Genomic DNA, 27,295 nt, shown 5'->3' with positions numbered 1-27,295 from the left:
AAGGAGCAACATTAAAACTTAGAACGAACAGAAATTATCCCGTATATGAAAGAGGCTGTTTCCTCCTCAACGCCCCACTCTTTACGCTAAAGTTTGACTCTTTCTCTTAACTCTACTTTTTAAAACAGTAAAAAATTTAGCGTAAAGAGCGGGGCGTTGATGAGGAAGCAGCCCCTTTCATATACGAAGTAATTTCTGTTCGTTTTAAGTTTTAATGTCGCTCCTTACTTCTGTTAAAAAAATTGTTTTTTTTTTATTAAATTTCTGAACGTTTTTGAATCAATGCATGTTTTGATTTTGGCTATCCGCAGATGAATAATTAAACCGAAATTTTAATTTTTATTTTTTTGTCTAAAGTGCTTTCTCATAGTTTTGATCGAATTATTTTGAGAAAAAATGGAGCGGGGGAGGATGCCTAGTTGCCGTCCGATTTTTTGGTTACTTAAAAAGGCAACTAAAAATTTTAATTTTTTACGAATCTTTTTATTAGTAAAAGATATACGTAACTTACAAATTAGCTTACGTAACTAACTTCTGTATTCTCATGTTTTTATTACGTATACGAAGGGGCTCACCCCCTCGTTAGTACCTCGCTCTTTACATTAAAGCTTAAATTTTGTCCCAATTTCTTAAGAATGACCCCTGAATCACAAAAGTCGTAGAATAAATAGTTGAAATTACTAAAAATACTTTAGCGTAAAGAGCGAGGTATTAGGAGGAGTTGAGCCTATCGTATGCTTAATAATTTCTGTTCGTTTTAAGTTTTAATGCTTCTCCTTACTTTCAGTTGAAAAAAGCTTTTTCATATTTATTTTTTCATTATTTTTTTTTTTAAATAATACTAGAAAATCCTGGGCTCCCTTCATGAAAATTTTCTTCCCCCATGACAAATTCCTCCAAGGAAAGTTCCCCCAACATATCCCCCTCTTCTTCGAGTTACGAGTTTGGAAAATAAGGGGAAACACCCCTAAACGTCATAGTATATATTTTTTTTTTTTTCAAATTGGCAAGTTTTTTTTTTTTTTTAAATGGAGAGTTGTGAGACAGAGTCAAACTTTAGCGTAGAAAGCAAGGCGTTGAGAAGGGAACAGCCCCTATCATATACGGAGTAATTTCTGTTCGTTTTAAGTTTTAATGTTGCTCCTTACTTTCAGTTAAAAAAAACTTGTTTTTTTTAATTTATTTCAGAACAGCACGACTCATTTTTTCCGCCGATTGATTAGCTTTCGTCATAAATTAATACAGAAGTAAAAAGTGGGGCTATTTCAAAATGTAATGGGGAAATATATAATGGGCTATAAACTGTCGCTTAAAGAGGGGCGAGGGGTGGGGTATAGCGAAGCATTCGCTCTTAGGAATAGTATAAGTAGCTACTTATGGTTGTTTTAAGTTCTTTTCTGAATTTTTAGGCCTTCCTTCAAATGTGCCCCTCTCCTTATTTTTTACCAAAAATATAATTTAAAAGATCTACTGTTTAATACTGTAAAAACTTTAGCGTAAAGAGCGGGGCGTTGAGGAGGGAACAGCCCCTTTCATATACTGGGTAATTTCTGTTCGTTTTAAGTTTTAATGTTACTCCTTCCTTTCATTTAAAAAAAATCGTTTTTTATTTAATTTCTGAATGTTTTTTTTAGTTAATCCATGTTTTGATTTCGGCTCTGCGCAGATGAATAATTAAAACGAAATTTAAATTTTTATTTTTTTGGCTAAACGGCTTTCTCATAATTTTGATCGAACGATTTTGAGAAAAATGAGCGGGGAAGGAGGCCCAGCTGCTCTCCAATTTTTTGCTACTTAAAAAGGCAACTAGAGCTTTTAGTTTTTTACGATTGTTTTCATTAGTAAAAAATAATGACGAAGACCACACTGCCTTTCCATAATACAACAACAAAAGAGAGAGATTAGCTGCAGAGAAGGCAAATATCGCAATAAGAAATCAATCCAATTTTTAATAAATACAGTTAGTGAAATGAATGAACCTTTTTATCTTGTAAAATGTTAGCTTTTATCAGACAGTCTTGGCTGAACTTTTCGTTAAGAAGTAATGATGCCAAGGCTATTTTAAAATAAAAAATGGATTTTTAACTGAGAACTTTTATTGTAAGTGTTTTATTGTTTTTTATTTTTTCCTTTGCTGAAGACGGCCCTTAGATATAGGGCCGAAATATTCAAATAGGTTTTGTTGGTTCACTGTCTTGGGAAAAAAAAGTCCTCATTATTCTCTCTTTTGTTGTTGTATTAGTAAAAATATACGTAACTTACGAATTAGCTTACCTAACGAACTTCTATATTTGCAGGTATCTATTACGTATATAAGGGGGGCTCGCCCACTTGTCAATACCTCGCTCATTACACTAAAGCTTAAATTTTGTCCTAAATCCTTAAGAATGACCCCTGAATCACAAAGGCCGTAGAATAAATAATTGAAATTACTGAAAAATACTTTAGCGTAAAGAGTGAGAGATTAGGAGGAAATGAACCCCTTATATGTGTAATATTTTTTGTTCTTTTTAAGTTTTACCGCTGGTCCTTACTTTCAGTTGAAAACACTTTTTCATATTTATTTTTTCATTGTTTTTTTAAATCATGCTAGAGAATCCTGCCCCCTCCCATTCATGGAAAATTTTCCTCCCCATGACAAATTCCTCCATGGAAATCCCACTGAAAACGTCTGTACACTTCCCAATAATCATTACTATGTGCAAACACTGGTCAAAGTTTTTAACTTGCAGCTTCTCCCATGGGGACTTTGGGGGAGTAAGTCGTCCTGAAAGACATAGTTATAAGGTTTTTCAACTATGCTGAATAAAATGGCTATATCAGGATTTTGATGGCGCTAAAACTTTTCATTTCCATTTGAATGAGCCCTTTCGCAAAATTTTAAGACCACTGGGTCGGTACAATCACCCTTGGAAAAAAGAATTAAATAAATAAACACGCATCTGGGATTTGTGTTTTGGCAAAATATACAAAATTCTACATTCTTGTAGATAGGAGCTTGAAACTTGTACAATAAGGTTCTGTGATACGCTGAATCTGATGGTGTTACTTTCTTAACTTTCTGTTTTGGGATGAAAATATCTTTAAAAGTTATCGAACATTCTTTCTCTATAGCAGAAAAGACAATTATCAGGAATTAATAAGGTACAAGTTGTATTAATTGCAACCCAGAATAATTCCCCATCCTAATAATTTTGATAGCAGTAAATCAATGACGTAAAATGAAAGACAAAGAAAAAACTTACATGTGGCGAATCACGAGCTTTTCATAATTCTCAAAAAGGTAAGGCAGATCCACAATCAAGCGTGAGCCTTTTAGAAGGTCTGACCCCAAATTTCTTCCAGAAGTGATAACTTTCAACACAAAAGGGGAATCTGTTCCAATTCCTTCGGAACTTGATTCGTCGTGAACCGAAGCATCCGTTAAGTCTTCTAACATATATTTTGGTAAACGCGGTCTGCCTCTAGCCCGATAATTTAATTTCAACTTTTCACGATGGGCCTGCACATTTGGCAAATGGAGCCCTCGTATATTTCTTTTTTCCCCATGTTACTGTGGTCAATAACAAGAACTATATAAGAACTTTATTAGGGTTTTGACCATTTTTATCGGGGTTCACTTAGTAAAGGGTTGAATTGTTTCTTGGAAAGGCCTTGGACTTGAGACTGGTCATTGACTGCTTTTGTAGTTTGCTTTGGTAGTTCTACAGCAAGACTCGGGTTTTGCTATAACAAATTTAAATATTCTGGGGACATTTTGTTTCGTTCATTAGTTATTTTGTTTCATTCATTAGTTATTAATTAGCTTGTTTTATATATTTTTAATTCTTATTTCAGTACGAAGATTATGCAAAATTGTACTTATACTACAATACATAAATTTGTCCTGAATTTATTTTAATTAAACCAAAACGATAGATCAATCTTTTTAAAATAAAACCATTGCTTCTTATTCGGCCCTTGTGCTGTGTTCAATTTATCTCTAGGATTAGACGCAGCTTATCCTTAATTATTTATACAATACAATTTTCTTATATATTCATTAACCGGCAGTTTGGTGTCTGCACCTTACTTCTTCTCTAGACTCTGTTTAAACAGGTTAGAACTAAATAATGCTTGACTGAATCGCTCCTGAACAATCCGAGTGGTTAGCCCCTTGGTGTAATTTTTGCATTCTTAGATGCTCCGATTACAGCTCAATCTAACCTTTTGAGGGGAAATTTTGATTTCGGAACACAAATATGTAAAGTATTTGAAGGGACTGCAGCCAGGAGGTATATATTATAGAAAAAAGCTTCTTATTGATGAATAGAAAATTTTTTGCTCTATTTTTTGATACCCCACAACAACAATGTCAAGCATATCAATCTAGAATGCAAACCCGAAACAGGTTTTATAATTATTTTGGAATTATAAAAAAAAAAAAATTGTCGGCCTTAAGATTTGATTATGCCAAAATATTCACCAGATTTTTTTACTTCTATTGACATAAAAACCGCCAAAATCACTAATTCAGGAACGTCAGGCAAACTCCACTTGTTTAACATGGGAGGTATAGGAAGATTCTTTGCGAGTCCGTCCAGCCTTAATAGAAGGTGATTTTACTATCGGTGATCAAAAAGTAAATATAGACACTAATTTCAAATCGAATTCTTCAAATTTCTTTAAGACAGGATGAGGACCTTCAAATCGCTGAAAGACTACTCGAAGATTGGAAAACTGTTCATTTTTCTTGTTCTTCTTACCACACCAAAGTAAACAATGCTTACTGTGGCGTTCAGACGGGCAACATAAATAAAAACGGCATACCAAAAAAATACCGTCCCAAGAACTTTTGGGATTTTTAGACGAATTCGCACGTCGGAGAAGCACTTTTGGGGGAGGGGGTTAAATCTGAAAACCCCCTGTATACGGCCCTGGTGTTCCTACAATGGACTTCCTTTCCGCTTCTCCACTGGAGATAATGGATCTACTAATGTCAGTTTCTCTCCTTACGACCTAAACATATTCTTTACCATGCAAAACAAGTCTTCAAGCCATGTACTTCCGAACTTAAGCACATGCCTAAGTACAATTTACTTCGAGTACTTCGCACTGATATTTTCTTACACATTTGGTTGAGTACTTGGTATTTACTCATCTCTGTATCAAATACTTTTTGTCTGTGATCGCTAGGCAAGGAAAAAATTGCCGAAAATCGAGATGAATCAGTATGTTTGGCAGTCGTGACTTTAAAGCAACACTATTCGAAGAAGAAACACAAAAAAGAAACAAACAGGACTGGTTGGTCTGAGTGCTTGGTATTTTGTCTTATTACCTATTCAAAAATACTAATTGCTGCCCTTGCAAGTACCCTCAGAAAAAGATTAACGGTTGGATGTAAAATCTTTGCTTCAAGTTTATAATTTTATATTATTACTTGTGATTCTCTAGAATTCATTGATACTTTTGTGTTTTAAGACTTTTTGACAATTGTACAATATAAGTTGAAGTGAATTTGGGAAGGATGAATAATTTGCCAGACCCCCAGGGGGGTCAGGGACAATTTGTGCCAATTAACCCTTATTATAATGGAAAGCAAGGGATGTTGAACTGGGCTCAGCCTTATCAGCTGAGTCCTGGGCAGTATGGACATCCACAAGGCTGGCCTAACCAGTATCAGGGCCAATCTTCCTATAGCCATGGCTATGCTTCAGCACCATCAAATTGTATCAATGTTCAGCAAAACTCAGTGATCCAACAAGAAAAAGTAAACAACCCCCCATGTTACAACGTGCCTATAGCTAATAGATTTACTCCATTAAGTTCAGAACAATTCCAAGCACTGTCATGTGAAAGTGATGATGAGATTAGGGCAGTTGCAAACCCATATGATGTGGAAGGAGCCAAAAGACAAACAGAAATGCCAAGGCTTGGTCAAATCCAGAATTTTGGCTGTAAAAGAAGAGATGTTTCCCCAGGTTCTAATAAATCCTATATTCTGGAGACAAAAAGACAGAATATTGATAAACTACCCAAACAGGAGTTTTCAAATATTAACATTCCCACAGCAGAACAATTTACCACCAAGGTTGAAATCGAAGTGATTAATAAAGGGGAAGTTTTACCACCTGACTTTGACCTGGTAAAGTTTTTTAAAGTATTGCTTACAAGCCACAGGTTTGAGTTTGATGTTATGAGAGGCAGGTCTGTAATGACTGTATACCTTCAAAATGAGGATGCAAAAAACATAATTCTGAACATTGAAAAAATTGGTGACATTAAGGTATCAGCAAAATTGAAAGTGCCCCTTGTGAGAGGAATAGTAAAGGGAGTTCCTCTTAACTTAACAACAGGAGATATAATGGAGTGCCTACAAAGTGCAATGATAATACGTGACATAGTGAGACAAAAAAGGTTCAACAGGGAAACAAGAAAACTAGAAGACAGTTTTGCAGTAATGGTGACATTTGAAAGTGACAAATTACCTCCAAACATTTGGTTTTGTGGGAGGAAAAGAGAAGTACATGTGTACCATCGTAGAATCATGCAGTGTCACAAATGCCAGAAGTATGGCCACCTGCAAAAGGATTGTAGAGCCAAGGAACCAGTGTGTCTACGTTGTTCAAATAAACATTCATCAGACAAATGTCCTTTGAAAAGTGAAATTTCCCCAGATAGACCAAGGGCTTATTCTTGTGCCAACTGTAGAGGAAATCATGCATCCACTTCGTTTGCTTGTCCAGTGAGGAAACAAAATCGTGAAATACTACAAGTGGCAGAATCTTATCAAATGGGTTACAGGATGGCCCAAGTAACTTATAAGAGCTATGCAGATGCAGCTAACAGGACAAATTTGAAAAGTCTGGCACCAAACAATTTTAGTTCAGCCAACAGTGTTGAACAAATAAGAAAGGTTACAAAACAAGACACTGCAGAAAAAATGGTAATAGGCTTACTCTGTAAAGCCGAATTGTTGGAAATGAGCAAGATATCATTATCTGAGCGAATTGAAAGACTTTGCAGATTGGTAGAAGAATTAGAGTTAGGGTGTCTCAATCAACAAAAGATTGCCAGTGTTTGTAATATGAATGGAATAATTGAAAATGCCCAAAATGAACCTTAAAATTTTATCATGGAATGCCCAATCAGTAATGAAAGAGAAAAAAGACCTAATTTTACAATATTGTCAGGAGAATGAAATTGATGTAATATGCATACAAGAGACATGGTTGCAGCCATACATAAATCTGACTTTTAAAGGATATAATATGATAAGAAAAGACAGATCAGAAGGTACAAAAGGTGGAGTACTGACCTGTGTGAAAAAGCATTTACATTTTACTGAATGGGAGATTGAATTGCAGGATCATCCAGATTATAAAGTTGAAATCAATGGCTGCAGGATACTTCAACAAGATGGATCAACCATTAACATTATAAATGTATACAATGCAAATGGCAACAATAGTGAAATTGGTGGCATTATTGATGAGTTATCAAAGAATATTCCTACTAATGAAGGACTGATCATAACAGGTGATTTTAATGCACACAGCAAGGTTTGGTGCAAATGCGATATTGTGAACTCATCTGGAAGGAGTATGGAGGACTTTCTGTTACAATCTCCAATTTGCCTGGCCACTCCTAATGGATTGCCAACCCGTAAAAATCATTTCACTGGTGGTCACACTACAATTGACCTAACATTTGCTAGCCCTAATTTAGCCACAAGGACTACTGTTACAATTCCAGATCATACATTGCTATTTAGTGATCATTCCCCCATAATAATCTACATTGAGGGTCATAATAAGAGTAGTAGTCCAGCCCAATTGGAAAGCACAAGCACTCCTCACTTCAGATTGAAAAAAGCAAATTGGCTTAAGTATAGAGAACAGCTTGAAAACATATCAATTCAGGTATTAGTGGAAGCAAAAACATTGATTGACGACAAAATCCATGTATTTCAAAGCAATATATTAACAGCAGCTAAGAAAGCTATTCCACTAAAAGGTAACTCAAAAAGGACTCACAAAAATAACATTTGGTGGAATACAGAATGTGAAGAAGCAAAGAAGGACTATGTGAAAAATGAAAGAATTTATGCCATAGCAACATCTTTAGAAAATCTGATTAATGTAAAACGATCCTATGCAAGGTTTAGGAGAACAGTATTCATAGCAAGAAAAACAGTATTAGAGAGTTTCTTGAAAATCAAAATTTCGGAAAACCAGCAGCTAAAGTTTACGTGTTTATACGCAAGATGCAAAACAAGCAGCCAAACGAAACAAGCAACCCACCTCTAGTTTATGAAAATGTAATTCTGGCAAGTGATCTGGACAAAGCTAATGCAAGCGTCAAACATATGGAAAAAATAATTGGAAAGGAGGATCCAGATGAAGAAGCAGTATCAAGAATGGCAGCAAAAGTGAAACGGCTGACTAATAAAGACCAGCAAGAACCATACAATCAGCCTTTCTCCTTAGTGGAAATAGAGGATATCATCAGGAATTTGCCAAATACAGCCCCTGGTGCAGATATGGTGTATCCCCAACTAGTTAAAAATCTCCCACAAGAATGGGTAGAAGTGCTGTTAGAAATAATAAATATTGCCTGGAAGAGTGGATGTTTCCCAAAAGTGTGGAAGGCGGGACTAGCAGTGATGATTCCCAAACCAGGTAAAGACACTTCAAAGATCGAAAACCACAGATTTATTACTTTATTACCCGTGTTAGGCAAAGTTTATGAAAGACTTGTAAAGAAAAGGCTAAACTGGGAAGTGGAAAAAAGAAAAATACTTAAAGATGTGCAGTGTGGGTTTAGGAGAAATAAGAGTACTATTGATAACCTTGTTTGTTTTCAAAGAGATGCTGCCTATAGTTTACAAAACGGGTTGGTAATGATAGCTGTCTTCCTAGATGTTGATGGTGCATTTGATAATTTGGTACACAGACAGATATTACTGGGACTAATTGAGGCGGGGATCCGTGGAAGAATGCTAATGTTTACGAAAGATTATCTAGAAGATCGTGAAGTGTATGTTAGGGTGGGAAATACCATCTCCAGCCATTTCACCAAAAGAAAAAGGGGAGTCCCTCAGGGATCAGCTTTGGGTCCAGATTATTATAATCTGGGTGAACACAACATACCTTTAGATGATGGTGATTCTAGTGCAGGAATTTTTGCAGATGACAATAACCTGTGGGCAGTTGGAAGAACAATTGAAGATGTTGTGCCAGTAATAAAATCCGTTCTTGAACAGCTTGAAATTTGGGCAAGTGACATTGATTTAAGCTTTTCGGCTCACAAAACAAAAGCCATGCTTATCACAAGAAAGAAGTCTATAGAAGTGCCATCTTTAATCCTAAATAAAATGCCCATCGAATTTGTGGACCAAATAAAGTTTCTGGGATGCATAATTGAAAAACGTTTGAACTGGAATTTACACATTGAAAGCATTAAAGCAGCCTGCATTAGGAGAATCAACATAATGAAGACACTAACAGCCATCACATGGGGAAGCAAAGCTGACTTTCTAATTAAGTTTTACACAACATATATCAGGTCAAAGTTAGAATATGCAGCAGTTGTATATCACCCTGCAAATCAATCATCCCTTAAAAAGCTAAATGTTATACAAAATACAGCATTGAGGATTGCATTTGGAGCTAGGAAAACGACCCCGGTTTCATTCATGTTGGCAGAAAGTGGCCTGGATGATCTCGAAACTAGAAGGAACACTGTTACACTAAAATATTTAGCAAAAGTATGGGGGTCAGATGAAACAAATCCAGTGAAATCAAGGATTGTAAAACGAGGTCTGCATACAACTGCAAACAAACACAGAAAGCAGAACCAATTAAACTTCCTTGAAAGGTCCATTCAAATATGTGCTCAATTTGACTTAGAACTAAAGATCACAGAAATGTTACGGGTTCCAGACATGGACTTACCTTCACCATGGGAGTGTTGCAAAATAAAATGCTCAATGGTCATGGAGAAAAAAGAAAACTTGGACTTCGCCACTAGCTTCAAGTTGCTGATTGAAGAAGCATTTAGGGATTTCCTTGATATTTATACGGATGGATCCAAAGTAGATGACTGTAGTCCAGTTGGAGCTGCATTTGTTATACCAAAAAAGAAAATTACAGCACAGTATAAGTTACCCAAACAAACGTCGATCTTTCAAGCTGAAGTTATAGCAATAAAGAAAGCAGTAATTTATACAAAAGAAAATCTGAAAGAATATCCTAAAGTATTGATTTGCTCTGATTCGAAGAGTGCACTGGAAGCACTCACCAACATAAGTAGAAGTGGGACACGGTCAAGGGAAGTGGCCAGTTGCTATAAAGAATTAGTCACAATACCCACAGGTCAAGAAATCGTTTTACAGTGGGTTCCAGCTCATGTTGATATACATGGAAATGATATAGCTGACCGAGCTGCAAAAGATGGCACCACTATTGAGGACCCCTTCACATGTTGTGAAACTCCAATTCAGATTATGATGATTGAGGAGGTTATAAAAAAGCAGCAGCAATACTATTTTGAAGAAAATCGTAACCTCTCGGGAAATTGGTTTACAACACGAAAAACAAGAAGGAAGTCAGAACTGAAAATCTACAGGAATCTGACTAGAAGAGAAGGAACCATAGCTTTTCGTCTAAGGTCCAGACATGCAGGTACTCATTCATACCTTGCAAGATTTTATGGAGATGATAATATCTGTGATCACTGTGACAGTGAAGAGACAGTTGAACATATTTTAATTGATTGTGATCATTATATGCATCAGAGAAGACACATAGAATCATTCTTCAAGGAACAAAAGGAAAATATTTCAGTAAATTTACTACTTGGTGGTTTCTTAAGTGATGAACTAAATACCACAGTCATACGCTTAGTAGTGCAATTCTTAGAAAAAATTGGATGCGACAAGAGGATGTAATTAAAGACGCTGGGAATCATTTTATTTCCAGCGTAGCAAGCAAATATTCGAAGAATATAGAGAGAGGACCTGAGTGACCATGTAGTCAAGAGGGGTCCGAAATTCATTTCATCATCATCAGCAAGTACCCTCAGTACTCCTAAAAAGGACAGATACGGCCCTATGTTCAAAACTTTGCTGGTTTTGTTTTGCATGCAATTTTGGTATTTTTGCTGTATTTCAGCTCTCTAAAAGGGAACATTACAAAATTCGGTAAAATTTAGTTGATTGACTTTTGGCTATCTCGGGAAGGGATTAGGTTAGGAAAAATGAAACTTTCAGGGATGAGTGTAGAGGCTAAAGTATGTCCCAAGAAGGTATTTTGAAGTACCCATCCCCCACTTCTTCTCCCTCTAGAGGGCTCTGAAATTTGCCTACATGACAGATCTATACCTATTGAAATTTTGACAAAACAATATTTTAGCTTAATTTTCAGTTACCAGTTGCCTTTTCTCTGCCTCTAGTTCTGGAAATGCAATTCCTGTTATTTAAGTAGAATTCTGAGTCATATCAATGGTTTTTTTTCAAAATTTAGGGAATGTATTTGCATAAAAAACCTTATAAATTGGGATTGAGCAAAGCTGTGGAGCTGAAAGCATTTTGTTGTACTTCATTCAAGCAGAAGATCTGTTTAGCAAGGTTTCACTTTTATAACAAACATATTTTTAAAGGTCATCAAAGGTCAGGGCCCTCTAGAGGAAGAAGGAGCAGAGGTGGGTACTTTAAAAAACCTTCCCAGGACATACTTTAGCCTTTAGACTCATCCCTGAAAGTTTCATTTTCCTAACCTAACCCCTTTCCAAGATAGCCAAAAGTCAATCAACAAAAATTTTAGGAACTAATTTTAAACATTGTAAAATACTCATTTAGGTAAAATTCTAGTTAATTGACTTCTTGCTATCTCAGAAAGGGTTTAGGTTAGGAAAATGAAACTTTCAGGGATGAGTATACAGACTAAAGTATGTCCTGGGAAGGTATTTTGAAGCAACTACCTCTACTCCTTCTCCCTCTAAAGGGCCCTGACCTTTAATGACCTTTAAAAATATGTGTGTTATAAAAGTGAAACCTTGCAAAATAGATCTTCTGCTTAATTGAAGTACAACAAAATTGTTTTCAGCTTCATAACTTTGCTCAATTCCATTTTATAGGGTTTTAAAGATATCCAAATATGCTTCCCAAATTTTGAAAAAGAAATATTGATATGGCTCAAAATTCTACTCAAATAACAGAAATTGCATTTCCAGACTAAAGGTAGAGAAAAAGCAACTAGTAACTGAAAATTAAGGTAAAATGTTGTTTTGTTAAAACAACTGAAGTAACTGAAATTAACTAATAACTAAAATTACTAGTAACTGAAAATTAAGGTAAAATGTTGTTTGTTAAAATTTCAATAGGTATAGACCTGTCATGTAGACAGATTTCAGGGCCCTCTAGAGGGAGGAGGAGTGGAGGTGGGTACTTTAAAATACCTTCCCAGCACATACTTTAGCCTATAGACCCATCCCTGAAAGTTTCATTTTCCTAACCTAAACCCTTTCCAAGATAGCAAGAAGTCAATGAACTAGAATTTTACCCTCATTATATTCCTTTAAGTGTACCTATATAACTTTATCCCTAATTGTCAGATATATAGACTATCTGAGATTGTGTATATGTAATGAAATTTTCATATGCTGAATTTGCTGTTCTTTTGCTTGTTTACTGTTAAATTACTTGAAAGAACAAAGTTGCATATAGACAAGTCATTATTAATTTAAGGTGAGCTGGAAATAATAGCATCTGTTTCCTGCTTTGAAGCTATATGCCTAGACAATTAAGAAACAAATTAGGTTATATTTACTTGCAGAGTTCAATTCTTTACAAAACTATTTTTTTTTATAACCTTGATACAAATTTTTTTTAAAAACTAACAGTTGCAGTGTAATATGGAAACATTCTTCTAATAATACAGTTGATTTATATATATGATACCAAAGGGTAACCATGTACAAGCATAGTGGATAGATGCTCTACTTGGTGATTTGGCACCTATTGTTTGATTCCAGCACCTGTAAGGTCAGATGAGAAGCTTTCTACATGCCCCTGTAAAAAAAGAAAGCAGCAACTATGCTTCTTCTCATCAGTGCAGTGTCCTTAGTGTCATCAATGGCTTTTGAGGAATATTATTCTTTTTGTCCTTATATGTAAGGGTGGCTACATGATAGTGGGTCAGGATTGCTTCAGCCCTAATGAAGACTAATAATTTTGCAGCTTTTCAATTCATATTATTAAATTAAATGTCAAATAGAAAGCAAACATATATCAACTAATAAATTCTTTAAAAAAAACTAAGTGATAAAAAAGTAGAGGCATATCAAACCCTAAGATAAGCAGAAAAAGTGCTTCTATCACTTCATGTTCAACTTTCATCACTACTTAACATGTTCAACTATTTGTTTTTATGACTTGAATAACCACTTAGTTAAAGACATACTTTTTTGTGTTAAATAGTTTTGGAGATCAGCCAAAGCCAAAAGGCATTGACACAACTGCCTAGAGTGGTGTAACATGCTTCTCTTTACACAATAAAAAAAAACACACTTCTTTGTTAAGTAGCTTAGATCAACCAAAATTTGAGTAGGGGCAGTATTATATTTAGGATTTCTGCCTATGTGGGCTTGCACCAGCTAAAAGCTATCAGAAGTCCAGGAACTAACCAGCACTATTTATAATGCCATCATAGTTCTCTTTTTGAGTTTATTTATTACTATACTAAACAATGAGCTCAATGAACCAAATTAAAGAGCTCTAATCATGCTAATCCTTGAATCAAATACAAATAACATAAGCATTGTAAATACTTGTTATATTTTAATCCATTTTGATTTCCTCCCAAAGTCACTTAAAACATTGCCAATCACCTTGACATCACAATTGATAGACATAGTGAACACTAACAATGAAGAGTGGATCCACAGTTGGAAAAAAGCAGTTGTTGTGTGCACCAAGAGTTTTAGAAACTTTATTGGGACAAAAAGACTTTATAGACCTCCATTGGGTTTGCCAGACAATAAGCTCAGCAAGGAAAATAGTTCTAGAGACACAGAATTGCTCATAGTTTTGCAGCATTGTTACAAACCTCTGCTAATATAGTATCAACAGTAAAACAAGGGAGCAGAAGTAAGATTTGAAATGCTGTAACTCAGTGACTAAGAAATTTTATATTAGAGTTCTTCATATAGCTGCTTGAAGCATGGTGAAAAGACAAAATCCTTGTAAAAAGAGAATTGTTTGCAGAGGGGAATGAACAAAGATAGCATTCTGGTATTGAGGCAAGTGTCTTCTATACACTTTCTATAACACTTTCATCTATAAAATAGTTCTTGAAAATGTCCTTGGTTTTATAATTTAATCCTTGAACTGGATCAAGCTGGGCCTGTGAACCTAAGCTTTCTAATTTATTATCGATAGTGCTTTCCTAATCTGCTACTCCCTTATGAACAGGATATCTCCAACTACATTCAACTTTCTTAGGCACCTTTGTTAATACACATATGGCACTCTGGCTCTGCAATATTAAACAATTCTTTCCTGTACAAACCCACAAAGCTCAGATGTCACACTGGGTAGCTTTCTGTGTAGGTTTGAGCCAAAGTCACAAATTAAGAAAATTAAGTTAAACCTTAAAGCCCTCAAATGAATTAAGGTAAGGTCTGGTTTAATGAATTGAAAATGCTTCATGCAAAAATTGTGCAGGTATAGTGGACATTAGAGACTATTCTACTATAATATGTTTTCCTCATTCATTTTCTATGGTTTGCTGCTCAGATTTGCTGCATTAAATACCTCGTGGTCATTGCTAAAAATTGCAACTTGGAGCAATCTAAGGATTTCCTCCTTGTAGGCTCCATGAAGAATTAAAGATGAGTTGAAGACTCATGGGCTGCCTAATCATACTTCCACTCTACATCACTCCATTAACATCCACTCTTGATTTGAAAGCTTCAAGACAAGTTGCAGAGAAAGCATATTCTGACAGTCTATTCTAAAGGCTAGTGACTCTGTTTGAAAAGAACTGATTTCTCTGGTGGAGTCTGCATGATGTTTTAGACAGTTTCTTTGAGTGATATCTGGTAGAAGAGGTGATAGCAAACAAGAATTAATCAGAGACAATGTTTGCCAAGATAAGTTTGAAGGCAGTTATGACATCACTGTGTTTGCACCTATATGTTACCTTAAATTGCAGCTTGGAGCAATATAAGGATTTTTCCTTGTAGAAACTCCAGAGCTGATAACACATGACACATAGTTGAATACATACACTGTACTAGTGGTTTGATGTTGCTGATTCAAGTGCTTCTCAGTTATACTTCCATTCTTTTTTTGACCATTCGTTGTCAAGATGGTTCTTAAAGCTGTCTGTGGTTTGGGCAGCAATGGTATCTGGCAGTAATTTGTTCCAGAGGTTGGCAAAACAGTTGGTAAGAAAATGGGCGCGTTGCCGCTATGAGGAGAAATGCCTGGATAACTTCAAGATATGTCCCCTTGTACAAGAATCCAAGAAGACCAGGAACTGCCTTTGAGTTAATAAGTTTATGAACCAGAATGGCATCACCCTGTCTTCTTCTATAAACCAGAGTTGGGAGTTTCAGCTTCCATAGCCTTGTAGGGTAAGGGAGCTCATGCAGTCCACTCACCATCTTAGTGGCTCTTCTCTGGACATCTTCAGGTATTTTAACATCTTTTTTGAAAAAGGGGGATGCAAGGACCATGCCTGTCTCAAGCCTTGGCCAAACAAGTCCTTTATACAAAAGGCTCAGAATCTTAGGAGAATGGGAGGAAATTGTTCTTTTTATGAGCCCTAGTGATGAGCTAGCTGATGCTCCTGCCTTCTTTGCATGAGTGCTAAATTTTAGATCATTGTCAACAATTACTCCTAGGTCACGTTCTTCCAACACTGGAGAAAGATGCTGACCATAAAGAGAGTAAGTTGTATTGATATTCTTGTGCCCAAAGTGTAAAACATGACATTTTGACACATTGAAAGTGAGTAGCCAAGATTTTGCCCACATGCTAAGGAGATCAAGGTCATTTTGAAGTTGGGAAGTATCTTCAAGAGTGCTAGCTGGACCAATAACCTTGGAATCATCAGCATATAACGTCATCCTGCTTTTAAGCACTAGAGGAGCATCATTTATGAAAATATTGAACATGGTGGGGCCAAAAACACTACCCTGTGAAACCCCACTGATAACATTCTGAGAGCAGGAGAGAATACGATTGCCATCTGCATCAAACAGTCTTACATGCTGAACATGATTCCCCAAGAAATCCAGAATCCATTTAAGAATTTTTTCCTCCAAACCAATAGATTGTAGCTTAAGCTCAGTCTCTTATGACAAACTTTGTCAAATGTTTTTGAAAAATCAAGGGGGATCATGTCAACTGGGATTCCCAACTCCAGTAGTTTTGTAATATAGTCATATGACTCAAGCAGGTTAGTGTCAACTGATCTGTTGCATCAGAAACCATGTTGAGGGCTGTTAAGAAGCAGAGGCGCCATTGGGGCCAAATCTTGGGGTGGGCATGGGGCATTTGACAGAACTTGAGACTTTTATTATGCTTTCAAAGTTTACAATGATTAATAGCAAATAGCATAATTACCCCAAGGGTTGTCAGGTAATTACGCTCTTTGGCTAATAGGCATGCAGTTAGTTCAAATTGTTTGAACAGAATGGATTATGTTGGATATAATGGATAATTATGGCTGGAAAAGGGCCCTTTGTGGTGGAAGCTTGGGCCCCTGGAAAATCTGGGGTGGGCATTTGCCCTCCCCCCCCCCTGACCCCCCCCCCCCCAAATGGCGCCTCTGTTAAGAAGATGATTCTGGTCAAGATGCTCAATAACTGCTTTGTTGACAATATGTTGAAGAAGTTTAACAACAACAGAGGTAATACTAATAGGCTGGTAATTTTCCACAGAATATATTTAGAATATATATTTATGATAGTTTGAGGCAACAAAGACACTCACAATAGGGGACTGTTTGGAATTTCTAATCAATTTTGTTGCTCGCCTTTGGACTGCTTCTAGGATGAGTTTGGCTTTTTTGTAAAAAGAGGATGCAAGTGTCATGTCAACTTCAAATTTTGGTCAAACAAGAGCTTTATATAGGGTTGTTCAGACTCCCGGAGAGAAGCTGCTGATGGTTCTCTTTATTGTTCCTAGGATCTGGTTAGCTGATGAAGCACCAATAGTAGCATAAAAATCAAATTTAAGTTTCTCATCAACCAAGACACCCAGATCTCTATCCTTAGGAACAGCCTCAAGTGGTAGGTCATTGAGAGTGTACCCAAAATGTAAGTTATTTTTCTCCAAAATGAAGGACATGGGATTTAGATGTGTTGTAACTCAATAACCAGGCATTTCCCCAATTATTTAGCTCATTTATATCATGTTGAAAAACATCAGCATCAAACTGGTTTCTGAAACCACCTATAAGTTTGAAATCATCTGCATATAAAGTTAAATATTTGTGTGCTACACTAGGGGCATCATTAGCAAAAATATTGAAGAGGGTAGGACCAAGGATAGTACCTTGCAGCACACCACTCTTGACTGGTGATGAATTTGAATAAATCAGCATTCCATGAGATGTGAATATTCTGACCTGTTGATTCCTTTAAGCAAGGAAAGCCTTAATCCAGCCAACAACTTGGTTGTTTATTCCTGCAGCATGTAACTTGACAATCAGTCTCATGTGGCAGACCTTATCAAAGGCTTTGGTTAGGTCAAAGAGAGCAACATCAGCAGGAATCCCCTTGTCTATTAGATCTGTAACAAGATTGTAAGACTGCAGTAAAGTTGTGTCAACAGATCGACCACTTCAGAAACCATGTTGAGAATGATGAAGGATGCTATTCTTTTCAAGATGTTTAATAACAGCATCATTAACTATTCCTTCAACCACTTTGACAACAGAAGAGGTAATACTGATTGGCTTGTAATTTGCAGCAGAATTTCTTTTTCTCTTTTTGAAAACAGGAGTTATGTATGCTTTTTTCCGATCCACTGGAAGTTGTGCAGCTTTGATTGATTTTTGGAAGATTACAGCTAATGGGGCAGCTAGGATATCTTTAGCATGTTTGAGAAGCTGAGGATGAATATTGTCCAGACCCTTAGAATTATATACTTTAATTGAAGCAAGCTTCTTATTCACCATGCATTCAGTTACTTCAATCTCTGGGATAGTGGTAGTGATTGGGTAAAAAGAGAGTGCAGGGAGTGAGACATCCTGACCATCAAAAAAATACTGAGGAAAATTGTTTATTTAAGACTTCTGCTATATTTTCAGGTGTGGATATCACATGTCCATTTTCCCATAAATCTGGAACTGAGTGTCTGCCTGTTTTTTTGGTTGATGCATGCCTCCAAAAGAGTTTGGGATTTACCTTGATTTGCTGAGCAAGTTTATTTTTGTCATTTGATTTTAACTTTTTAATGTTATTTGTAACAAGATTTCCTGCTACCTGGTATCTTTTAAAGTTACAAGAGTTTCTATCCTTGCTATACTTTTTCCATGCTTTGGATTTTCTTTGGATTGAGATTACAAATAAAAGGAGTTAGATATGGCAGTGTTTTAGGCTGTCTAATCATCCTGATGCTAATATGACTCAAATTCAGCACTAAGTAATAAAGTTTTGAAGATATGCCAAGAAGTCTTAAGATCATCATCTGTGGTAAAGCTCCAGTTAGTACATTCTGAATCTACACATAGCCCTCCACCTGGACAGATCAAGTTTTTTGCATTAATCTTTCCATGGTTGATAGCTAGGTTTGGCTCACCAAGCTCAGTCTGACGCCTGAGTTCAGCAGCCAAGGATTTTCTTTTTTTGCAGTCTTCCCGAGATGCATCTCCCCTAAATTGAATTTCTTGTCAGAGTTCATATGATCTTTGCAAGATACGTTTTTTTACGTCTAAGTTTTGGACAGAGAAAAGGGTGGGAGGGGGTTGGCTTGGGATGGATCCTTGGTGACTTATACCTGCCTGTCTGATGGGTTGCTGGGTGGTTAAAGGCTTATTGTTAGGCAGAATCCATCTAAAATTACTTATGCTCACATCAGTAATGTCGCAGTGCTCTGTAAGATGTTTTATTACAAACTCCTGATCACCATTTATTCTTGACTGCAAGGGGATACCATATGCAACTATGTTGCATTTCTTCCTATCCCTGTTCCTTTCCTGTCTGAATATTCTGCGGATTTCTTCTTTAAGGTGGTAGTCAATAGCCCGTTTCATTTTTGATGTTTCCTGCTGCATTGCTGTGTTAACATGTTGTTTAACCTCTCAAACAGCACATTTATCAGTCTTGTTTTTTTCTAGGTCATCAACACACTCTTTGACTTCGTCTATCCTAGTGGTAATGTCATTTTTGAGCTCCTCTACCACGCCCTTCACTATTTCCGCAATAGCCAAGGCACTTGGGACCTTGGACATTATTAGATTTAGGAACTGTTTAGATTAGATTGGGAACTAGAGTGCTTGCAGAATGGACAGTACCACTGCATATTTCCAGCACTTGACATTTTTGTAAAAAGTTCATATTCAGGGACAGACATTTTAAGGCAGTCTATGCAGAGCCATTTTTCACATCCATCACACAAAACAGCTTTAGAATTTGGGTCAAGATCTATTTTGCAGTCTGTACAGACTGCACCTTTATAGACTTGACCTTTAAATCTAGAGACTTGACCTTTAAATTAGACCCTTTTACTAGAGACCCTTAAATTAACGCTTAGGGTACCACAAGATTAGGGATAATGCAAATAATAAGGAAAAACAGTTTTGTCTCACAGTTTGTTAGATATTTATCCAGGGTTCAAATTCATGCAGCCACATGGATTTGTTAGTTTGTTTTATTGGGTTTGTTCTTATATTATAGTTTAGTCATTATTTTGCACTTACCAAAATTTCTAGTAAAGGAATAGATATAGATTATTTCTCTGACCAGGACTTACTGGTGGTTTTACTCTTTCACTGTAGTTGCTTTAGGCTCACAATAGGTCTAGAAAAGCCTTGATTTTATAATTTCCCTTACAGTTTTCTAAGAAGGTCAAACTTCAGAACCTTACACTTAAAGGTAGATCAACCCTTCCCTGGTTCATGACATAGGAATTCTCTAGTCGAGTTGGGGGGGGGATACTAGAAAGTATTTTTGTTCCAATAACATTTCCGAATTTTTTAGACAAATGATTAATACAGATTTAAGGGCATTTTTCTGATACTTTTGGTCAAAGTAATGAGTAGTAACCTTAGGCTATTACTTCACTTGTAGAATCTTTTTTGGGCTGCAATCCAAACTTAATGTTTTTATTGAACTACCTTTTGTAATTTGTAATCATTAGCTTTTTCTTAAACTCGAAAATTGTCTCAAGGCCAGAATTAAGCTGAAGAAGAAACAAACAAACATATTGTGATAGAAATTGTACATCTAATCAGGCAGATAAACGGTCCCTCCCTCCCCCACACTTTCAAAAAAACTCTGCACTTGCATAGTGTTTTCAATGTTTTATAGCAACTCCTGTCTTTTTCTTGGGTCTAATAAATTCTCCCCCTCCCCCTCTTCTTGGAAAAAGTTGTAAGTGTAACTTTTTCCATTAAGTGTATTTGTCACATTTTTTTCATTTTGGAAACACTTCTGATTTTGTCACCAATACAATCCTAATGTAAACTAAAAGGCTATTTTTTTCTATCTTTGTTTTTTTTTTACCATACAATTATGAAGGATTACAATCCTTCTTTTTAATCCAATAAAAAAAAGAATTTTTTCACCTGAAAGTAAGGAGCGACATTAAAATTTAAAACAAACAGAGATTACTCAGTGAAAGGGGCTATTCCCTCCTAAATGCCCCTCTCTTTACGCTAAAGTTTGACTTTCTCACAACTCTACTTTTTAAAACAATAAAAAAACTTCAGCATAAAGAGCGGGGGGCTTAGGAGGGAATAGCCCCTTTCGTATATGAAGTAAATTCTGTTCTTAAGTTTTAATGTTGCTCCTTACTTTCTGTTGAAAAAACTGTTTTTTATTATTTGATTTCTGAACGTTTTTGAATTAATACATGTTTTCATTTTAGCTCCCTGCACATATATGATTAAAACGAAATTTGCATATTATTTTTTTTTTGTGGCTAAATAGCTTTCTCATAGTTTTGATTGGACGATTTTGGAAAAAAGGGGTGGGGTAAAAAGGGGATTTTGGAAAAAAGGGGTGGCCTATCTACCCAGCAGTTTTTCGGTTACTTAAAAAAACAACTATAACTTTTAATTATTTTTTTATGAACCTTTTTTTTTAGTAATACTTAACTCACGAATTAGCTTACGTAACGAGCTTCTATATTCGTATATTTTTATTATGTATATGAGAGGGTTCGCCCCCTGGTCAATACCTCGCTCTTTACACTAAAGCTCAAATTTTATCCCAATTCCTTAAGAATGACCCCTGAATCACAAAGGTTGTAGAATAAATAGTTGAAATTACAAAAAAAATACTTTAGTGTACACAGCGAGGTATTTAGAGGAGCTTAAACTCCTTGTATGCGTAATAATTTCTGTTCGTCTAAAGTTTTAATGCTCCTCCGTATATCCAGTTGCTAAAACTTTTTCATTTTTTTTTATTTTATTTTTAAAGAATGCTAGAAAATCCTGCGCCCCCTTCATGGAATTTCTCTTCCCCCATGATAAATTCTCCATGGAAAGATCATCCCACGTAACCCCTCCTCCCCTCCCCCTCTCCCAACCAGAAAAAAATCCCCCTGAAAACGTCTGTACATTTCCGAATAACCATTCCTATATGTAAACAATTGTCAAAGTTTGTGACTTGCAGTTTCTCCCCTGGGGACTTTGGGGGAGTAAGTCATCCCCAAAGACATAGTTATTAGGTTTTTCGACTATGCTGAACAGAAGGGCTGTCTGAAAATTTTGATCCAGTGACTTTGGGGAAAAATGAGCTTGGTAGGGGGCCTAGGTGCCCTCCAATTTTTTGTTCACTTAAAAAAGGGCGCTAGAACTCTTAATTTCCATTATATTTTTCTAAAGAATTAATTTCCCTTTTGCGACATTCTAGGACCATTGAAAAAAAAAACAAATAGATACACATCCCTGATCAGTCTTCTGGCCAAAAATACAAAATTCCACATTTTTGCAGATATGTGTTCAAAACTTTTACAGTAAGGTTCTCTGATAAGCTGAATGTGGTGTACTTTTCGATGAGATTCTATGACGTTTAAGGAGGGTTTCCCCCTATTTTCCAAAATAAGGCAAATTTTCTCAGGCTCGTAACTTTTGATGGGTAAGACTAAATTTGATGAAACTTATATATTTAAAATCAGCATAAAAATCCGATTCTTTGGTGTACCTATTAGTATCAAAATCCCGTTTTTTAGAGTGTTGGTTACTATTGAGTCGCGTCGCTTCTTACTACAGTTCGTGGCAACGAACTGTTTGATAAGTACTACAATAATACAAAATTGGGATAAAAAACAAAACAAAAAGAAAGAAAATTGTATGCTTTGAGAGAAGTACAAGCACACTAAAGCTGCCTCTTCCCAGTAGTTTAAGGCAATTTAAATAAATTTTATCGAAAATAGAATCTGTTCCGTTAGAAGTACCAAGGTAAACTAAAAGACACTGAGTAAAAACAGGTAATCAAAATAACATATTTGCAATATCTTAAGGATGACTTAAAGGATCGATCTGAAACTCTTGGAGAGTATTTAGGGGAGTAGTCAGACCTCACGCTTTGTCTTAGTGAGGGGCCAGGGGGGGGAGAGGTAAAAAGATTTTGTCCAATCCGTCGAAAAGTTTTTGTGCGTTAAATCTTTGGAAGTAGAATTTATTCAGGATTTTATAGCGACATAATTGAAAAGCGGATATGATATACACTAATACAAAATTGCGATCAAAAGACAAAACAGAAAGAAAGAAAATTGGATGCTTTGTAAGAAGTGCAAGTACTCGAGCTGCCTGTTCCCAGTGGTTTAAAGCATTTTAAAGAAAGTTCATAGAAAATAAAATCTGTTCCTGTAGAAGTACCAAGGTAAACTAAAAGACACTGAGTAAAAATAGGTAATCAAAATAACATATTTACAATATCTTAAGGATGACTTAAAGGATCGATCTGAAACTCTTGGAGAGTATTTAGGGGAGTAGTCAGACCTCACGCTTTGTCTTAGTGAGGGGCCAGGGGGGGGAGAGGTAAAAAGATTTTGTCCAATCCGTCGAAAAGTTTTTGTGCGTTAAATCTTTGGAAGTAGAATTTATTCAGGATTTTATAGCGACATAATTGAAAAGCGGATATGATATACACTAATACAAAATTGCGATCAAAAGACAAAACAGAAAGAAAGAAAATTGGATGCTTTGTAAGAAGTGCAAGTACTCGAGCTGCCTGTTCCCAGTAGTTTAAAGCATTTTAAAGAAAGTTTATAGAAAATAGAATCTGTTCCTATAGAAGTGCCAAGGTAAACTAAAAGAGACTGAGTAAAAACAGGTAATCAAAATAACGTATCTGCAATATCTTAAGGATGACTTAAGGGATCGATCTGAAACTCTTGGAGAGTATTGGAGACTCTTGGGAGCAATTGGACCTCACGCTTTGCATTAGTGAGGGGCCAGGGGGGGGTAAAAAGGTTTTTGTCCAATCAGTCTAAACGTTTTTGTGCATTAAGTCTTTGGACGCAGAATTTATTCAGAATTATATAGCGACATAATTGGAAAGGTGATGTGAAATACTATAAGACAAAATTGCGATCAAAAGACAAAACAGAAAGAAAGAAAATTGGATGCTTTGTAAGAAGTGCAAGTAATCGAGCTGCCTGTTCCCAGTAGTTTAAAGCATTTTAAAGAACGTTCATAGAAAATGTATAGGGCTGTCAGCATTCTTGTTGGAGGAAGTACAAATATTATATTGGCTTATCGCTAGGATGAGCCATAATTATCAGGCACCTTGTGGAGGGTCAGCCTAACTGTATAAACCTTCCTAGTAGGTCTAGGTATAATTATTATTTTCTAATAGACACAAAAATAAGGGTAGGGGGGTATTAATGACTTGATGTGTATAGATATGTCAGGTGTCTTGGGGTGATGAGATATCATTTATGATAAAAAAATAAAAATAAGATTATGTGAAAAATAAAATAAACAGTCATTTAAATGGTCTTACCCCTGTGATTAAGAAAATGGACAAGACCTTTATGTATACGGAAATATGGTTTTAAATTGTATTCAATATTTATTGTGGAGAAGTTTCTAATATTGTGGAGTTTAACTTTTGCAAAGAAAATATTTTTAAAATAGGAATGTCAGGTGAGGGATATAAAAAAGAGGAAGGTATTTTTCTAAGCTTTTGGCCAGGGTCTGAGGGGGAGGGTTAGGCTGTCATTGACATTTAAAAGAAAAACGCTATATAAAAATACATGCTAGTGCATAGAAGATGTTGGAGTGACGGGGGGGGGCTTAATAATTTTAATGTGATTAATAAACGTTTTGCATTTAAAGTTCGAAAAGAAATATGTTACATATTTGCAATTGAAAAAAGTATGTAAGTTCAAAATAAAGTTTTCTTAAAGGTAGACGATTTTTTTCGAAGTTGAAACAATACGTTTTAGGATTGCAGAAAAATAAATAATAATTACTTGCAAAATATTTTAGTTCCACAAATAAGGTTTAACTTGTTACATGGTCAAAAAGAGTAAAAACGGTAAGAAAGGGAGTAAAAAAGGGTTAAACAGGTTAAAGGGCTAAGAAGGATTAAAAGTGTAATGAAGGACTGAAAGGGTAAAAGGAAGAGGAACCCCCTCTGTTCCTCTCTTCCAATGTCTTCGACGGGATTCCTTAGCAATTTCCTCAAATTGTTGGAAAAGTTATCTTAATTGTTATTTAATTACAACAGTCACAAGAATTAAACAGTAAGAAAATAAACTAGCGCCTTCGGCGAAATTTGATAAATGTGCAATGTAAAATTCTAATTTGACATGAATATAAACACCTTTTTGATTATTTCATTATTCAAGAATGTTCTTGGTGGACGAGGATATCGTTTTGTCCGCTATTGTAAGCATACCTTATTTCCTCCTCCAATTTCATTTACAACATTATCTATTCCGCCATTCATCTCCTCTTGAAAAAAGAAATCTAAATCTTGCCGTGCTTAATAATCTTGCCTTAATCTTCCAATACTTCATTTAAAAAGTAATTTATTTTTGGCATATCTTGTACGTCGTCAATTTTTCTTCTTTTCGGGGGGGGGGGTGATAGCTCTTCTAAATCTACTTGACTAAAAATTCATGTCATTCGACTCATTTTGAAATTTAGCAATAAGGGGATCTACATTCCTCAAGGCAGTAGGTTTGTTTGTCTCACCGTAATGAGATCTAGGCTATAGATCTCTTCTAAATCTGCTTGATGAAAAATACCCTCATCTGAGTCATTTTGAAAGTCTGTAACAAGGGGGGTCTCCATTCCCTCCGCTAGGGTGTTCATCCGATTTCTCACAAGGATGATCCATAACTGAATCTTGTAACTCACTTTCTTTTAATGCTTATATGTCATTTTGAATGAAAGACAGTTTGACAAAAATAATAAAAGTGCCCAAAAGAATGTGATTAGTTCAAAACACTGTGTGAGATAAGCATAGGTTTCACGTCTTGATAAATGCACCTATTGTTAGGATTCATTAAGAAAAACTTGGAGAAAAGAAGATTGGCTACTAGATGCTGAAATCCTCTAACGGTCTAATCATGGATAACCTCTGATGGTGTTGAAACTTTCAAGTAGTACCGGGGGCAGGGGCTAAAATTTTTTTGTCTCCAATCCACCTAAACACTTTTCCATTATAGACTCCCCTATGGGATTTAGGATCTATAAACGGCTAAATAGCAAGGTTAAAATTTGCAACTTTTAGGAAGTGTTAGGGGGGTGGGGTAAAGTGGATCTAAAATTTTTTGTTTCTGATCCGCCTATAAAAGATTTTATGCTATGAGCCTCTATTGGACGTAGAATTCATTCAGAGGTTAAATATTGAGTTAAATCGAAAGGCACCATATGTAATTGGGCTATCAAAATAGTACATCATTACTATTTTGGGGACGTCTTAAGAATCTGCCTGAGACTTCAGGAAGTATGGAGGGAGACTGGATCCAAGATTTTGAGTCGGGATACGGGGTCAGAGGGGACGGAGCAAAATTCGTTATCTCCACCTCCTTCCAATATGTTGTGCCATAAACCTTATGAGACTTAAGACTCCATTCATTGCTAAATAATGAGGTAAATCGAAAGACACGATGTGTGCTGAGGCTTCCAAGTACCTTGTTATTATCTTGGGATCAATTTTAAGCTTATGGGGAGTATTGAGGGGCTAAGTTGAACTTAAATTGTGACTTGGGAGAGAGGGTGGGGGTTAATTGGAAAACATTTTATGTACCTAATTTGTCAAAATGTCATATCTGTAGTATTTAGTAAACGGCTTGGTGGATCAAGTCGAGACTTCTATTTTTCTTCTTTTTTGGGAGGGGGCAAGGGGAGATAAAATTTTGTATTTAGGTGAGAAGATAACGAGACCAGGCTTTTTTTGTCTTTCATTTACCGAAACATGTTTGCAATGTAAGCCCCTGTCAAACAAGTTGAAACTTCCAGGGAATGTTGGGGTGGGATAAAGGGCTTTAAATATTTTATGTCTAAGGGTGGGGATGAAAAGGTTAAAATATTTTTGTCTCCTAAATATTGGTTCATCTCCCCCCCCCCCCAAAAAAAAAGCCAACAAATTTTATTGAAGAGATTGTGTTAAATGCCTGGGTTAAGACAAGTTCAATGCGCAGAAATGACCTCTATGCACAGAAAAAAAAGTTGAAAAAGAATTGCTTTCCACAGAAATGTACCAGACATTTATTTTTTTTTCTGATTAGCAAGCACTAACAATAATATTTTTCTTGTTCAGCCCAGGCCAAAAGAAGTCACTGGTTTTTTCGGTGATATTAATTCTAGAACAAAAGATTTGTGATGCCTGAAACGGGACTTTAAATTTTGTGGCTACAATCGGATTGAGACCTAAATTCAAGTTCTTGGGTCAGGTGGAACTCTATTCGGAAAAAAATTGAACCACATTTGGCTTTATCGATTCGTGAGGCCCAAAAATTGCCCCAAAATCTTTTTTTCCAAATGTTTTAGTAGGTTTGAAAATTGTGGGGCCAGGTAGACCTTAATGTAGACAGAAAAAATTGAAGTTTGGCTGTAGCCTATTAATATACGATACCTGAAACTGGGGCAAAACTTTTTTTTTTTTTTGATTGGTT

The 27,295-nt window shown here is 35.9% G+C and overlaps 3 protein-coding genes across 6 annotated transcripts in view; all 3 read left to right on the top strand.

The window, feature by feature from the left end:
- Positions 1 to 5,230: 5,230 nt before the first annotated feature.
- The window catches only part of LOC136033856 (squamous cell carcinoma antigen recognized by T-cells 3-like), a 30,325-nt gene continuing 8,260 nt past the window's right edge, over positions 5,231 to 27,295 (top strand). The window contains exon 1 of one of the 4 annotated variants that reach the window (XM_065714818.1): positions 5,231 to 5,300. The gene's annotated coding sequence lies outside the window, so the exon portion shown is untranslated. Of the gene's footprint in view, positions 5,301 to 11,061; positions 11,183 to 27,295 lie in introns of those variants that run through there. The other 3 variants (XM_065714821.1, XM_065714820.1, XM_065714819.1) reach the window with 3 other exon arrangements.
- Positions 7,134 to 8,288, top strand: LOC136033471 (uncharacterized). Its single transcript, XM_065714220.1, has one exon. It carries the CDS (start codon positions 7,134 to 7,136, stop codon positions 8,286 to 8,288), a length of 1,155 nt encoding a protein of 384 aa, XP_065570292.1.
- Positions 8,348 to 10,930, top strand: LOC136033470 (uncharacterized). The gene has a single exon (XM_065714219.1). It carries the CDS (start codon positions 8,348 to 8,350, stop codon positions 10,928 to 10,930), a length of 2,583 nt encoding a protein of 860 aa, XP_065570291.1.

Source organism: Artemia franciscana, chromosome 12, assembly GCF_032884065.1.
Source record: "Artemia franciscana chromosome 12, ASM3288406v1, whole genome shotgun sequence".
NCBI lineage: Eukaryota > Metazoa > Arthropoda > Branchiopoda > Anostraca > Artemiidae > Artemia > Artemia franciscana.
The sequence above is the reverse complement of the archived record's forward strand: the minus strand, read 5'-3'. Positions and strand labels throughout refer to the sequence as shown.